The following is a 16,712-nucleotide window of genomic DNA, read 5'->3' on the forward strand; positions in this document are numbered from 1 at the left end:
TTTAAGACATCAACTTCTAGGGTGAACTGACTGCCCGTGGCAGGGTTGAGAGCAGTAAAATCAAGAGCAACGGGGTTGAAGAAGCCCTCCCTGAAGGAGTGAAGGAGGGAGAAAGGGAAAGAAAGAGAGAGGAAGGGAAGAAGCGGAGACAAAGTCTGCTAAGACAGCTACCTGATCCTTTCTAAGTGTGCACCCAATTTCACCAAATCCGGTTAAAAATTGTTTAAGAGGATTATTTTTCTGATTCAGACAAATCACTGTTGTGGTAGACACGAATACAACTGAAGCGGTACTTTGCAATCTCCCAGCAAAGTTTATCAACTCCCTGAAAAGCAATCAAGTAACCAAAAGTCAAGGAATTTCAAATGCCATGTAACTGTCTATGGGAAACTTCTATTTGTCGGCCCACATTAAAAGCAGCAAGTTATTTCATTGACAAGAATAAAGATGGTCACCAGTGAGTGCACACACAGTCTGCAACGGGCACGGGAGTCTACCATGTGATGACTTTAACTAACAAGCACCAGGTCTGGGGAGGCATGAACCTCTGATGCAGTTCAAGGCAGCTCCGAGGACAGATGTGCCAGGAACACTTTTACACTCAGGATAAACCAAACCAAGAGCCTCACAGTGGGTGGAAGGAAGAGCCACATCTATTGCCCTCCCAGCCTGCCAGAACACAGACTGACTTACACCTCAGGGTGTCAACATCCCCAGTTGAACAGCTATTCTACGATGCAGCCATCTTTCTTTTTTTTTTTTTTTTTTTTTTTGATTGTGTGATGTTATTTACAGGATTCATAAGCAAATCCATTTAGGCAGAAAGTAGATTACTGTTAGTCTACAGATGAGGGGAATGTTGAAGAGAAACAGAGGCTGACCACACAGGAATGAATGGGTACAGGGGGTGACAATGTTCTCAAAAGGCCTTTGCTGCTGCTGTCCAGTCATGTCCGACTCTCTGCGACCCCATGGAAAGCAGCACGCCAGGCCTCCCTGTCCTCCGCTATCTCCTGGAGTTTGCTCAAACTCATGTCCATTGAGTCAGTGATCAATGAGCCATCCAACCATCTCATCCTGTCACCGCCTTCTCCTCCTGCCCTCAGTCTTTCCCAGCATCAGGGTCTTTTCCACTGAATTGACTCTCCACAGCAGGTGGCCAAACTATGGGAGCTTCAGCTTTGCCTTTCGGTGATGAAAACCTTTCAAAATTGATTGTGGCTATGCTCACACCTCTCTGGGACGATGTCACAATCAATTCTTTTCAATGGGTGAATTATATATCAGTAAAGTCATTCTAACAAAAGTTATGGTCCATGTTAAATGAAGCATTGGTGCCAGAACCACCACAGTGACTGTACAGGAAGACATGAAAAGGCGTGGAGAACTGGGCATGTTGGTATAAAACAAAACTGGGGAAAAAAAAAAAAAAACCAGCTAACTATTTCCTAAAGAAAAGTGTATATGAGGCGATAATAAATGAGCAATGGGGCAGAGAATTAACCTCTGTATGTCTGTCCTTCGTAGTGGAGGCTGACCTAGGACATAATATTATAGCAGTAACAAGGATAATAGGATTCCAGAAAGCTGGGGGGACAGGTGACGGGAAGAGCTAAATTTTTAAACTCCCTAACAATGTCAGAATGGAAGCAGGAAATTCGGACTGTGAGGGGGCTTCTTCTAACAGATCACGGTATTTCTAGAGGCAAGGCAGATGGACAGCCAACAAAGAGTGTTGCTTAGTATCATAATTAATAGATCAAGAATGACTGAGTTGAGGGCTGAGATTAGTTACCTAATAGAAAGCTGCCAAAAAGAAATATCTACTTCTACTTCATTGACTATGCAAAAGCCTTTGACTGTCTGGATCAAAATAAACTGTGGAAAATTCTTAAAGAGGTGGGAATACCAGACCACTTTACCTGCCTCCTGAGAAACTTGTATGTAGGTCAAGAAGCAACAGTTAGAACTGGACATGGAAAAACTGACTGGTTCAAAACTGGAAAAGCAGTAATGACAAGGCTGTATATTATCACCCTGCTTATTTAACTTCCATGCAGAGTACAGAGTGCAAAATGGCAGAAACCACTCTAATGGCAGAAAGTGAAGAGGAACTTAGGAGCCTCTTCATAAGGGTAGAAGAGGAAAGTGAAAAAGCTGGCTTAAAACTCAACATTCAAAAAAACTAAGGTCATGGCATCTGGTCCCATCACTTCATGGTAAATAGGTGGGGAAAACGTGGAAGCAGTGACAGACTATATTTTGGAGGGCTCCAAAATCACTGCTGATGGGGACTGCAGCCACGAAACAAAAAGACACTTGATCCTTGGAAGGAAGGCTATGACAAACATAGACAGTGTATTTAAAAGTAGAGACATCACTTTGCCAACAAAGATCTACATAGTCAAAGCTATGGTTTTTCCAGTAGTCATGTATGGATGTGAGAGACGGACCATAAAGAAAGCTGAGCACTAAAGAATTGATGCTTTTGAATTGCGGTGCTAGAGAAGACCCTTGAGAGTCCCTTGAACTGCAAGGAGATCAAACCAGTCAATCCTTAAGGAAATAAACCCTGAATATTCTTTGGAAGGACTGTTTCTGAAGCTGAAGCTCCAATAGTTGGCCACCTGATTCGAAAACCTGACTCACTGGAAAAGATCCTGATGCTGGGAAAGACTGAAGGCAAAAGGAGAAATGGACATTTGTCTGAGCAAACTCTGGGAGACAGTGGAGGGCAGAGGAGCCTGGTGTGCATGACGTCCGTGGTGCCACAAAGAGTCAGACATGAGTTAGCGACCGAACGACATTAACTAGGGAATCATTTCCTAACATCAAGTATCGGGTACAGACAGAGAAAGGGATAATTCTGAATACTCGAGAAGGCTTCCCAAAAGTGAAAACTAAATTACACCCTGAAGACAGGTCAGCATTGTCTTGAGAAAAAAGGAACGGAGACACTTCAGGCAGAGGGAATCAAAATTTGCAGTAAGTGAGTGCATTTCAATAAGTGAGCACCCAGGAGCTGCTTGAAGAGAGCAAACACACAATCCTAGGAAGAGAAAAGAAAAGGAAAAAAAAAAGGAAGCACTCTGCATGGTCACTTCTCTGAACTGTAATCCTCAGAGATGTACATCAGCACGTGCCTGGAACCATGGGGGGAGGGGCAGGCAGGAGGGTATATCAGGGTTTGCCAACACCATCAGGAAATACATTAGAAACACACGTTTTCCGGCTCCCCTCTAACCCTAAGCGTCACTCTTGGGTGGGGTCCAGCACTGTGGGCTTCACAAGCCCTGCAGGGGATCCGCATTGGGCTCAAGTATGAGAAGCACTCCCCAACTTAATGAGAAATCTAGATTGAAACACGCTTACAAGTAAATCCTTTAAAAGATACACAGGAAACATTTTATGAATGTAAGAGAGAGATGAGTTTTGTCCAGCGCCCAGGGAAAAAGATCAAGTTCTTCAAATAGCAGGAAGTGTCCAATGTAACAGAAATCTCCTTTCCAGACTGGATTCATCTACTTACTTTGCCCTGTTCTTTTCAGGCCTCTCAAGGTTGGAGTACTTTCTGTGACATTTTAAGACATGTATGGGGACTTCCCTGGTGGACCAGGGGTTAAGGCTCTGTGCTCTCTATGCTTGGAGCAAAGGTTGGGGAACTAAGATCCCACATGCTGAGCAGGGCCTGGCCTGAGACATAAAGCAGATAAATAAAGACTAAAGTTTTGTGTTTTTTTTTTTTTTAATCTGTATGAATAAGAAGCTGGGGGATTCACTCTGCATTTGATTGACAACCAAAAATATCAAGCTTTTCATGTTTCAGCAGCGGATGTGCTATGAATCGTGGCTCAGAATGCCACTTCTCCACAGAACCACCACGAAGAACCGACTAAACTGCTGTGCACTGACTGGGACAGTTACTGACAAGACTGCGAGCTTGGTCTGTGCTTTGAAACACACACACAGACACAGACACAGACACACACACACAGACACACACACACACACACACACACTAATACATCCCAAGTCCCACCGCTCGAGTGCCCTGCATTACAGATTCTGGATTCCGATACAGCCACTATCACTTTTGCCTGTAGCACAAAAGTGAGAAATTATTCTTACTTTTAAAAGAGAACAGTAAAAATGATAGGCCCATTTCAGTAACATGTAGTTTAAATCCATAATACAGTCTTTAGCATTTAAATACATATATATGTGACAATCTTTGGGGGAAAAAACTCCTCTGGAGAACGTGTACCCATATTTTGAGTTCCACTTGGATTTTCAGTGAGATTTTGCAAAGTCTTTAGGTCACCCCCAAATTTCAGGATAACATACCAGATTTGTCCCTGCCTCTTTTAATACTTAATAAGTTCATAATGATTTCATGTGAATCCAGCAGTAACTATAAAAAGCCAAGTACTGTGAGGAACAGTTTTCAATTCCATTTAAAGTCCCAAGAATGCTCAGCTAGGGTCAAATGACATCATTATCTATGACTTATTTTAAGCAACTTTGATTTTTTTAATTTTTTTTCACTTTAAAGGCAGGATACCAGACACTCTCATCTGTTGAATTACAGATGTAGTTTTGGATGTCATTTGATTGACTAATCAAGTAATGCCATGTAATTATTAGTGGAGTTGTTTTATTTTCCCTTCTCTGAGCATCTGTTTGAAGTCTGAGGCTGCACACCACCACTGGTGCAGTTACTCCACAACTTCAGGAACACAGAAAGACACACCCTCAAGTAGCCAAGCCAGGTCCACGCGTGGTATTTTGTTTGTATGGGAATTATTTGCCCTAATACACACGAGCATCTGCATATGCTTGGCACTCAACCAAATTGCGAAGACAAAATCCGATATTTCATCCATCAGTTGTCAATTATACATGTTCACACAGAGTAAACAGAGTAAGACATTAGCATGAAGCTCATAAAATTCCTATCATTAAGATATCATCCTATAGAAAACTTAAAAGTCTACTGATCACAAGGCAAGCATTTTTGTCTTTCTAAAAGTCTGTGGTAACTATTGAGGAAACCTCCCGAACAGGACAATAACAAACTTCCTTTGTGCAACCCCAGACGTCCACAACTTGAACTTAAAACAGATTTGAAATAGCATCCACCCACCCCTTCCATACTGGGAACACACAGACCCTATTCCCTTTGGTGTATGGACCCTCTCCTCTGTGGCATCCCAAACAGATTAAGAGCACAAAGGTCCTGAGCCCTAAGGCTATAGGACTGACCCAGCACATAAAACTTCAAAATAAAAATCACCACCCACCTCCCCCTCCACCCAACAGAACAGCACAGCCACTTACGCAGTGGATGCCCAGTCCCCAGAGCTGCCCCCGTCTGTAAGCAGGTGGTTCCGGTCTGGTCCAGGGGGCCCAAGGGCAGCGGCAGTCATGGGAGACGGAGAGGAAAGCGAGTCCAGGCTGCTGGGAGGGGTGTTCTCCTTAGGAAGATTGGGACGGTCACCTAGGGAGGAGAAAAACGCAATAACTTTTTTCAAACAAACGCTCAGAGGAGGAAAAAACAACTCCACTAATAACTACATGGCCTCGCTTGATGAGTTGATCCAGTTATATCCAAAATTACGTTTACAATGAAGTCTGAAGAGTATTTTGGTGCCCTGTTTTCAGGGATTTTCTTGTTTTTTGTTTGTTTGTTTTTAATCAAAGATGCTTAAAATAAATCATAGATAATACAAAATGAGGAGGGTTTTCCCCACAAGAAAAAAAGATGGAAGATGAAAGCCTTAATGGCGGCCACAATGACTTCCTGGTCTCTAAGGAACACAGTCATAAATCAGCGATAACCTCAAGAGCAATGCAGAACAGTACATCAGCCCTGCTGGGTCCAGCCTCTTTCTTTCCAGCCATGGGATGCCTCTTCAAGCTACTGCCAATCGCCAACTACCACATAAATTCAACAACTTGCAAGGGACCTTGTTTTCTGAGCTGAAATCTTAGATTACAGTTTAACAGCCCAACTGATTAAATCGTGGACAAGGAGAAACTTCCATTTGCTGGTGAACATGAAGATGTTCTACAAGAACTAGGCCCAGGCAGTGACTGCAGGGGATGACTTTTTTTTTTTAAGATTTATTTATTTATTTGGCTGCACTGAGTCCTTGTTGCCACAGGCTTTCTCGAGCTGCAGAAAGCAGAGGGCCTCTTCATTCACGGGCTCCTCACTGAGGTGGCTCCTCTGGCTCCAGGTGCTTCAGCAGTTACAGCACACGGGCTCCAGAGCACAGGCTCAAGAGGCGAGATGCTCGGGCTTAGTGGCTCTGCGGAACATGGGATCCTCTGGACCAGGGAGCAAACCAGTATCTTGTGCACTGGCAGGCACATTCTTAACCACTCAACCACCAGACCAGGGAAGTCCCCGGAGGTGACCTTACACTCAAACAGAAGAAGCGTTTCTTAAACGGGTTCCATGATTTACTCACGCAGAGAGGACCATTTGGTGAAATACCTCTAGCATCATTTGTACACATTATGAGCTTGGGTGGAAAATGCAGAAGGTGGGTAGGAGCTCAGAAGCGCTTCTGTCTCTCCCAACTGGTCTCTGCACTTCTGTGGTACTCTCAGCCCCCATCACAGCTTGGCCCCTTCAGCCACAGTCATGGGCCCCATTAAATCGTAACCCCTCGAGGGTGTCCTCCAGAGGCAACAACTTTCTATTAAGATGGCAATGACCTGGCCTTGACTTTTATAAATAATGGGTCACAAGAGTTGCTCAACAGACTGCCACGGCAGCAGATGACACACAGTGTGGAAGGTCACACCCTAGCCACAGACCGCCTCCAGCTGATTAAAGCTTCCTTCTTCCTCAGGCCTAAGTCCCAGAAACAGAGGATGTATGAACGCCAGGAACCCACTCTCAGAAAAGCATCTTAGACAGACTTCAGCTCTACTCATCATGGAGCACAAGCGAAATCCCCGGCCTCTGGTTGGGCTCACTCCCAGAATACGAATCTTGAAAACTGACTGGGTGAAAAATTTTTACTTAACTCTGACCCAGCTTACAACAAAGGCTAAAAGGATCTGAGGAGCAAACATCTGGAAAAGCAGAATTCAGGCAGGAAGGAATTAGAGATGGTGATGGCTGGAAGAAGGGATCCCTTGAGGAAGCAATGAGGGGGATGCCTGTCCTGTGCAGAAGACTCCAGTGAGGGAGTTTTCTGAGCTTTTTTCCTTTTTTAAATGCATGATTGGGGAAGGAGATACAATGAGCAAGAGGTGAACATCATGTCTCTGTGGGCAGGTCTTCTCCCTGAGCAAAGTCTCTCTATAAAAGCCTTGTTCTCTCTCCCCATTCACAAACACACGGTCCAGAATGCTGCATGAACACAGAGAATAAGCATATGGGTACTGAGGGGGGAAGGGGGAGTGGGATGAACTGGGAGATCTAGGTACATGATTGATACTGCGTATAAAATAGATAATTAAAGAGAACTAGGGTTCCCTGCATAGCCCAGGGAACCCTACTCAACACTCTGTGATGACCTAGACGGGAAGAAAATCAAAAAAAAGAGGGGAGGGGATATATGCACAGCTTCTGGCTCTGCTGTGTAAGCAATGTAAAGCAACTATACTCCAATAAATTAAAAAAAAAAAAAAAAAACAGAATAAATACCATATGCTTCCTCTTCCAGTGAGCTTCCTTTTCCTACAGCCCTTCACCACAAACACATTTAGCTAATTGGGATAATTCAGCCCCAAAGAGAAGGGCTCATTTTCAGGCAAATGAACCGAAACCCACTGCTAGATTCCTGTGATTTCCTTTGGGTTTATTTTCGTTCTGGGATACAGTCCACTCTGCAGCAAAGGCTGCCTCCCTCTGTGCCCAGAGAGCTCCATCCATCCAGTTCTCTGCAAATGAGACCTGGAGCTCCAGCTTTTCCCAGGCCCTTCCGGGTAACACTCAGTCATTCTGGGCAACCACTCCCTTTAAAACTAGGACGGCCTCTTGTGTAACCACAGCACAGAGTCTAAAGCAAACTCTGAAATGTTTTCTGGCATGACCATTGCCAACTCGGGGTTTGGCTAGAAGGTGCAAACGGGGACCAGTTCTGCAGTAGGACAGGGTAACCTCCACAGTGGGTCACACGCCAGCAGCTTCCTGGGGGCAGGAGGCTGGACGCTGGCCCTCTGCTCTCTGGGCCATGGGCCCTGTCTCCAGGGCAGGGCCTGACCCAGCAAAAGCAGCAAGCGGGCCTATTACTCCCTGCCTCATTCCTACAAGAAGAAAGCTGACACTGAGAAGTAGCTTAAGGAAGTGGAGCCCAAGGTCCCAAGTTCCTTTCCAAAAGTACATGCCTAAAACATTGGCACAGCCACAGACCCTAGCTCATCGCCAGCCCCTCCGATTCTGTCCCCAAGCAGACTGACACAGCACACACTGTCACTCAGCACATTAAATCACACGCCAGTAAGAGAATTTCTCCCTTCCTTCCTGCCAAATGGTGGCAATCTGAACCCTCAAGTGAAAAAAAAAATATTGATACAAGAGCATAGGTGTACACAAACCGATCAAAGAGCTTCCTCAAAATTCCCTTCTCTCTCGCTGTTTAGGAAAGTGCTTTTCTACTCAAGAATCACTGAATTTGAGGAAACATTAACATCAGGCATGAAAACTTAAATATTCTAAAACTTTAGTTTACCAACACCAAATGACTTCTTTGTAACTATTAACAGGAGGAAAATAATAACGCTTTAAAAAATTCTACATTCGACAATATCGGGAATAAAGACGTTAAATCCTGTGAAGCTCACTTGTACTTGAGAATCAAAGTCAGACACCCTCATCATTTTTCACCTTGCATTTCTTCAGAGTGTCACACAACCTCTTTGTTTAGGTGCTACCCGTCAACAGGCATCTCCAGACAGACACGTCACCAACAAGTAACAAGGCTGAGCTGGGTACGTGAACAAGAATGCTGCTGAAGGTCTTTCGTTAGCAACAGACTCCAAGATGAGAAAGGCACTAGAAAAGAACCACCAGCATCTCGAAGAGAGAATGACGTCCTCACCATCAACCCTGGATTAATTCCCACCTTCTCCATAAGCTCGTGCCAACCACATTTTTGGCCTGTTCCCTCCTCTCACAACAGCAAGCCACAGTCAAGTCTACAATGCACCGTCAACGCTTCCACGAACTGATTTTAGCTCCCCACCACCGTTACACATCTTCTGAGGGTGGAGACCGCCTCTCACATTGGTAATCCTAACAGACCACAAGGCAGTGCTAGGCAAATCAGGAGGCTTCAGGAAATACTGTGGACTCACTGCCAGAGAAGAGATCATGATACTGCAAAGCCAACACCTCCAGGAATTAACAAGGAAAAAAGCCTACAAACCTCAAAGTAGTCCTGTTATAAAATCTGCAGACAGTTTCTGAGGATTGTCCTCTCCCCTTTGAAGCCACAGATATCAGTCATCCTCTTTCTTCAATTTGCTGAGGTTCTGCTTACATACAGTAAGTCCCAGACATACGACCCTTCAAGTTGCAAATTTTCAAAGATGCAAAAGTGAGCTCCGTCAACGTCAGGCATGAGTCAGAGAGCAGCTTGCTCCCTCTGATTGCTGACAGTCCTTCAGCTCTCCCATCTCCCACCTCCTCTCCCTCCTCCAGTCAGTAACTCTTCTTGATGCCAGCCCCTGTATGCCAGCGGTTGTATTGTACTACTGTACTTTTCAAGGTACTCTACTGTAAGATTAAAAGTCTTTTATTTTTGTGTTTATTTTTTAATGTGTTATTTGTGTGAAAGATATGATGAGCCTATTGCATCACTGTACTATATAGCCGATTGTGTTAGCTGAATACCTAGGCTAACTTTGTTGGACTCACAAATGTGTTCTCGGAACACAACTCATTCATATGTAGAGGACATACAGTACAAAGCACACAACCCTCAAGTTCTTGCCTTAGATAACGGGGTGAACGTAGAGTTACTGACTGAAATAGGGGATGAAAAACAAGGAGCGAGTGAGTTGGATGTGGGACATAAATCAAACCAGCTGTGGACATGTTAGGTTTGAGGGATGAGGAACAGATCCAGGGGCTCTGGTTAAACAGCTCCAGAGCCCTGCAGAGAGGTCTGGGACAGGTTTGTTGATGTGAGAGGCATGTGGGCGGAGTTGAAGTCCTGGCACTGGACGGAGAGAGCAATGGAGATGTAAAAATGGAAGCGAACCCTGGAGGAACTTTAGTGTGAGCAGCAGGCTTCTCCTTACTGGTGGTGGTGGTGGTTATTGCTGTCCTTCTGGTAAAGAGAGAGAAGAGTTATAAGTATTTAGGACTTTCCCCTAGACATTGACTCGCATTAAAAAATGGACCAAAAACAATATTCACGAGGACATGCCTTTCATGCCAGCTACTGGGATGGCCAAAAAGTTCATTTGAGTTTTTCTGTTATGGCTTCTGGAAAAACTCGAACAAACTTTTTGGCCAACCCAATAGATTCATTACTTATTCTGATTTCTTAATGACCCTGAGCACATGCAGAAGTGCTTTGTTCTCAGGAGCAACTAAAACAATCTTCAATGACTGGCAGAGAACTCAGCAGGAAGAGGGAAGAATAAGTCTATAATTCTACTACAGTGAACAAACACAGAGGATGTTTATCTCCTATATTTTAATATACTGATCAACTTTTACTCTAGTCAACTGAACTTTCTTGTTCTCATGATGACAAAGTGAAACTCTCCACTCATCTTCTGCTAATTTCACTTAAACAGAATTGCTGTTACGCTGTTGGAGGGAATGAGTTATCCTTCCCATTTCATTCATTTCTTCTTTGTTCGCCTCTCAAAAACACTTCCTAATTGTTAAGAAGTCAGAGATGGTTCCCTTTGAATCTCTTTCCAGCTGTTTCCTACTTAGCCTAGAATGTTTGGGCATGGGCTGAAACTGTAGAAGGTTTCTGTTATTTCTCAGAGACAGGCTATCTGCACTAGTAAGGCTGGTCCATGTCCCTCCTCTCAAACATCCTGGCTGATGAATTAGCAGAAATAAGAAAGAAAAGGAAAATGGACAGAAAAGAGGAAAGAAAGAAAGCAAAATAGAAAGAAAGAAAAGTGCTAATGCATTAGTTGAACTCTTGACAAACCCCACAGTTACATGTTTGGTTAATTGGAAGACAACAGTAGATTCCCTCTGTAGTTCCCCTGGCACACAAACACCCCTTCCATCAGATCAGAATAAACTTAGATGCTCCTAAATTGAGCAGCTAGTCAAGAGAACCAAAGAAAGATTTATTGAGAACAAAGTAGCTGTACTTATAGCAACACTAACTGTATTTATAGCAACAGTAACACTTTAACAATAAAGATCAGTCAGGAAATGTTCAGTAAAAAAGACAATGAAATTTTAAAAGGACACCCACATTTTTTTCCCCACATATCCCCAAAACAACAAAACTGAAATGGTTTCTTTTTTATTTTTTAGAAATAAACTTGTAGTTGAAAACTTGCTTCACATTTCTGTGAATAGAAATAAAAAGAAAATTGTTTCAGAAATCAGTGGGAGCTCAAGCCAGAAGCCTACTGGCTCCAGGACGCATCAAAACCAGCAGAGCCAGTAGACGTTTCAATCCTGAGGTGTCCTTAGACCAATATACCTACAATACACCAGGCGTGATTCAGGGGTAGAACCAGGCTCCCTGCTGTGGAATTAAGAGTTGGGAGACACCACACTAAGTGAAGGCCAAAAATCTATGATTAAGTGCCCTACTCGCCTGTGAAGTGGATTTAGTAAGCCTGTCTGCTCCCCTCCCCGGAACGAGAGTTATATACGCGAATAATCGCTGGTTCTGAACCAAAGCACCTGGTTCAGCCCGGTGAACCCGATAAAGGCAAAGCCAGAAATGGAAAAGAAAGAAAGAAGAGAAAGAAGAGAAGGAGACTCCAAACCATCCCAAGCACAGGCGCACACACACACACACACCCCTCCTGCACAAGGGACTTGTACCTACAATGTCTAAGAACACAAGAAAGCTAGGATAGCAAACTCAACAAAATTCAGCAATTTAGAGATCCGTAACATAAAAGGGAAGTGAAACTGCCCACATCCAGACCCCAGAAAAAGAACTACACTGAGAAGAAGAAATATTTAAAGAAATAATGACCAATTCCTCAAAATTAAAGAATCTGAAAGACCTCGATAGACGTCAATCTATTTAATAAAGGACTCAGAGTACCAATCAGGGAAATAAAGAAAATGGTGCTCATAAGATATGTTATTGAGGAATCTGAGAATATCAAATACCGAGAAGAAAATAAAAAGCATCCTGACGAGGAAGATATTTTTTAAAAAGACCCAGAATGACATCAGAGTTCTCAACAGTTAAACTGAATTCACAGCAATATGTTTTAAGTACTGAAGGAGAATTCTGAGCATTCAACTGTATACTCAAACTGCCATTCAAATGTGAGGGCATAATAAACATATCAGACATACAAACACCCAAAATTTAGCACATAAAAAACTATAGCGATAACACTCTTAACAGACAATTTTCTAATGTTTAAATAAACGAAGCGCTATGAGATTTTCAATGTCTACTGTTGTCTTCTGAAAACTTTAAGATAAAAGACAAAAAGGAAAAAATAACCAAATTGATCCAGAACCTAGAATCATATCAACATGATGGGGGTGGGCAGCCCAGAAAGGAAACGTAGAGTTCATTAGTTATTTATCTTATTCGAGATGGAGAAAGAAACATGGTTGAGTTTAAGAAAAGTGAAAGTTGTTCAGTCACGCCCAACTCTTTGAGACCATGGACTGTAGTCTGCCACGCTCCTCTATCCATGAATTCTCCAGGTAAGAATATGGGAGTGCCTAGCCATTCCCTTCTGAAGGGGATCTCCCAACCCAGGGATTGAATCTGGGTCTCCTGCATTGTGGGCAGATTCTTTACCACCTCAGCCATCGAGTTTAAGATGCCAATAGATAAATGAGAGCATAAATCTCACAGCTACCTTAGAAACAAAGACAGACTATACATTAGTGGAAACAGCAGAAGAACACTTGCTTTAGTAGAGAGAAAAGAGGAGAGGGAAAAAAAATAAAAAGCAAAAGGTATCAAAAATAATTATTAAGTAAAAACTGTAAAATCACAGAAATCCTAACATAATGGTAACTGCAGTATATTTTATATAAATGGATTAGACTCACAAATTAAAAGGCAGTGATTCTCCAATGTATTTTTTAAATCCAACAATATGTTGACTACAAGACACTTAAAGCAAAAAGACAAAAGTTGAAAATAAAAAAATAAAGCTATACTGGACAAATATAAGTCAAAATAAAGTTAATGACCTTAGTAAACTACATGAAACACAAAGAGGGTCATTTTACATCGATAAAGGGATAAGATTATGGAACAAGAAGATAAATACCTAACAATATGCCTCAAGCAACATATAGAACTGTACAGAAAAGTTAAAAAACCAACTACTGTAATTGGAGATTTTAACATACTCTTCTCAGGCAGTGCTATCAGAAAGGACAAAAAGAAAGAGAAATTAAGGTATCTGTAATCAATAATGTCAAGCATTCTGTTTTATACATACATACATGTGTATGCACATACTTTGAAAGAAACAGAGAATAAATATTCTATAAGAACAAACTGTTTTTGAAGGATGAAATTATACATACTCTCGTCTCATGCCAAAATTGTAAAATACTTAGAACTTAATAAAAGGATAGTTTTTTATGATTTCAATATGCTGTTAAACTAAATATGGTTAAAAAGAGAATCATAATCGAAATTTTAAAAGATTTAGGACTCAATGATAAAGACATTTCATATCAAAATTTGTGAAACACGGCACAATAATACCAAGAAGAAGAATTTTAGAGCTCTAAAATATTTATTAGGAAAAAAGGAAGATTCAGAACATTTTCTATGCCATATTTAAATTGGCAGTTTTCCTAAAAATTGCTAGTGAAAGGGTCATCATGACTGAATATTTAAGTTAAATTCAGTCACAGTAAACCCTGAAAACCAGAATTTATTAAAATCTACTTGATGTACTTTATATTTTGCTGTGCTCACTCAACAAGGATTGCTTGTATACTATAATTAATATACACAGGCTATCCCTTAAAGTAAAAAACTAATACTCTTCACTGCTATTTTTATTACTGATTGGTACGTACGACTTCCTTAGGGGGGAAAAAAATCTCCAAAATCACCATGGAAATTGACTAGAAAATATAATCAGACACATAAAAATTCACTACCTAGGAACAGAGAAATAAATCTCAAGGCTAAAATAACCTGTTTTACTTTGGAGTGTGCACGTGTGAGTGTGCATGCTCAGTCAATTCTGACTCTCTGCGACCCCACAGACTGTATTCCCGGCAGGCTCCTCTGTCGGGAGGCTTCTACCAAACCTAGGTGTACCCCTTCCGCAGCAGGGGGTGAGATGCTGATGTGGTAACAGGCCCCTCAAATCGCTCTCCCCTTGCGTGTGCATTCATCCTCCTGTCATTCTGCATTCTCTACCTTTTAAACAGGGCCTCCCAATAATACCAATAATCTCTTGCTCAGAGTGTCAACATCTTCTTTGTCCATTTGATGGGTGTGTTCTCATGATGCTGCTCCCAAGGAAGACTCAGGTGCCAAACATTTGGGCTTTGTGTCTGAAGTTGAAGAGCACGCAGCATCGGGAGACTGAGAAAGGCTATCCCCAAGGAAAGGCATGTCTGGGTACAAGTCACAGGAGCAGACAGACTAACAGTTGTAATGAAGCTAAATGCGAAGAGGCTGAAACCGGGAGGGGATGATGAAATGGTGCAGGAGGAGAGTTTTGTTTGTTTCGCTAACTTATATAAGCCTGTTCAAAACACGACCTTTGAACTAAGCAGAAAATAGTCATGCTGCCCTAGTTTCCATCATGTGGTAGATATTATGACATCAATAAAATCTCCTTCGAGCCACAGTGGTCTTTCCTCCTAAGGTCACCCGGGACATACAGTGTACTGAAAAGGAGAGGGGTGCCTGGTATCAGGATCAGTACTCCCAGACTCATTTCACAGATGCTCTGACTAAATAATTCTTACTCTGCTAAAAGAAGCCTGAGGTGCCGTATTTCATCATGTCAAAAACTAGTTTCTAAAACTGCACTGACTAGTGTAAAGCAGAATAAACCAAACCTTCCCCTTTAATGAATATGCGGTAGACTTGACCTTGTAAACAAAACCTAATGCTGAACCAGTATGGAAGTGACCTCCAAAAATAAAGCTAGATCTGTCTAGGAGCCAGTGTGAAGCTTCAGCTATATGAGACAGTACAGAGAAAACAGGACTTCAGTGGTGCTGCAGGGGATGGGAGTCGGCCTGCCAATGCAGGGGCTACAGGTCTGAGCCCTGGTCTGGGAGGTTTCCACACGCTGCGCAACAGCCAATCCTGAGCATCATAAATACAACTACGGAGCCCACGAGCCACAACTACTGAACCCGTGTGCCTCAACACGAAGTCTACGCACCCAGAGCCTGCGCTCTGCAACAAGAGGAGCCCCTGCAGGGACAAGCCTAGGCACTGCAACAGGAGCAGCCCCCGCCGCTGCAACCACAGAAAGCCCGCGCAGAGCGGTGAAGACCCAGCACCGTCAAAGGGAAAACAATGCCCCCATCAACCTTCATAAGGCCAATATAACACACGGGATGTGGACTGACAGTGGGGTTTTAAGGCCGACAGACATCAAAGGATTTAGCCACAGCTGGTTCTTTAATGACTTCGTGCAAGGAAGAGCGGCACGCACCAAGCAGTACTAGTCCCCGAAATGCAGCTGTGAACGTGTGCTAGTGGCTCAGTCGTGTCCAACTCTTTGGGACCTCATGGACTGTAGCCTGCCAGGCTCCTCTGTCCACGGAGTTCTCCAGGCAAGAGTACTGGAGTGGGCTGCCATTTCCTTCTCCAGCACATCTTCCTGACCCAGGGATCGAACCTGGGTCTCCCACATTGCAGGCAGAATCTTCACCGTCTGAGCCACCACAGAAGCCCTGAAATGTGGTTAATAAAAGTCAAAGTATACTACTTAACTCATGAGGAATGAGACCTCATAGAATTATCATGCTGGATCAGAATACTCACCCACCTAGGATAGCACTCCACTTCTAACAAGGACACTCAAGAACACTTGAGTCATTCATGGCCTTACTCTTCCCACCTAAGTCTTGAAAGTACAGCGTAATGTCTGCTTGCTTTCAAATCACTGGGTGAGACTGCTGTAAACGATGGAACATCCAAGGGTTCCAACCCTGAGTAACGGAGCATGACTTTCACAGCAGTGGCTGGAACACAACTACGGCTCCAAAGCGGGGGTTACAGTTTTGTCCAGCATTTTGGCTTTGCCTCTGGTCCTTAGCGCTAGCATCACCATAAAACCTAACATGAAGGTACGAGGGTGACCAGATATTCAGATTTACTGTGAGACTGAGGGAAATGGGAAAAGCCTACATACAGTCCAATAACATAGAACAGCCTGTCTTACCTAACTGGACTGTCTAGGCCTGGTTTTATCAAGTGGTCCACTCTTTGGCGGTGAAAGAAAGTGAACAGGCTTGTTTCCTCATAACCTACTTAAACACTCACCCAGAGCCTCATGGGGTTCTATGAGCTTCTAGAACTAAAAGCTGCAGCACACACACGGAATGACCAGCGTACAGCAGA

General features: G+C 43.1%; 1 protein-coding gene across 1 annotated transcript in view; it reads right to left on the reverse strand.

Moving 5' to 3' along the window:
- Nucleotides 1–16,712, reverse strand: part of ARHGAP10 (Rho GTPase activating protein 10) — a 373,897-nt gene that overhangs the window by 19,889 nt on the left and 337,296 nt on the right. Inside the window, exon 20 of the mRNA XM_052654355.1 lies at nt 5,338–5,497. Within this exon, the coding sequence (XP_052510315.1) occupies nt 5,338–5,497 (160 nt within the window). The remainder of the gene's footprint in view (nt 1–5,337; nt 5,498–16,712) is intronic.

Source organism: Budorcas taxicolor, chromosome 17, assembly GCF_023091745.1.
Source record: "Budorcas taxicolor isolate Tak-1 chromosome 17, Takin1.1, whole genome shotgun sequence".
Taxonomy (NCBI): domain Eukaryota; kingdom Metazoa; phylum Chordata; class Mammalia; order Artiodactyla; family Bovidae; genus Budorcas; species Budorcas taxicolor.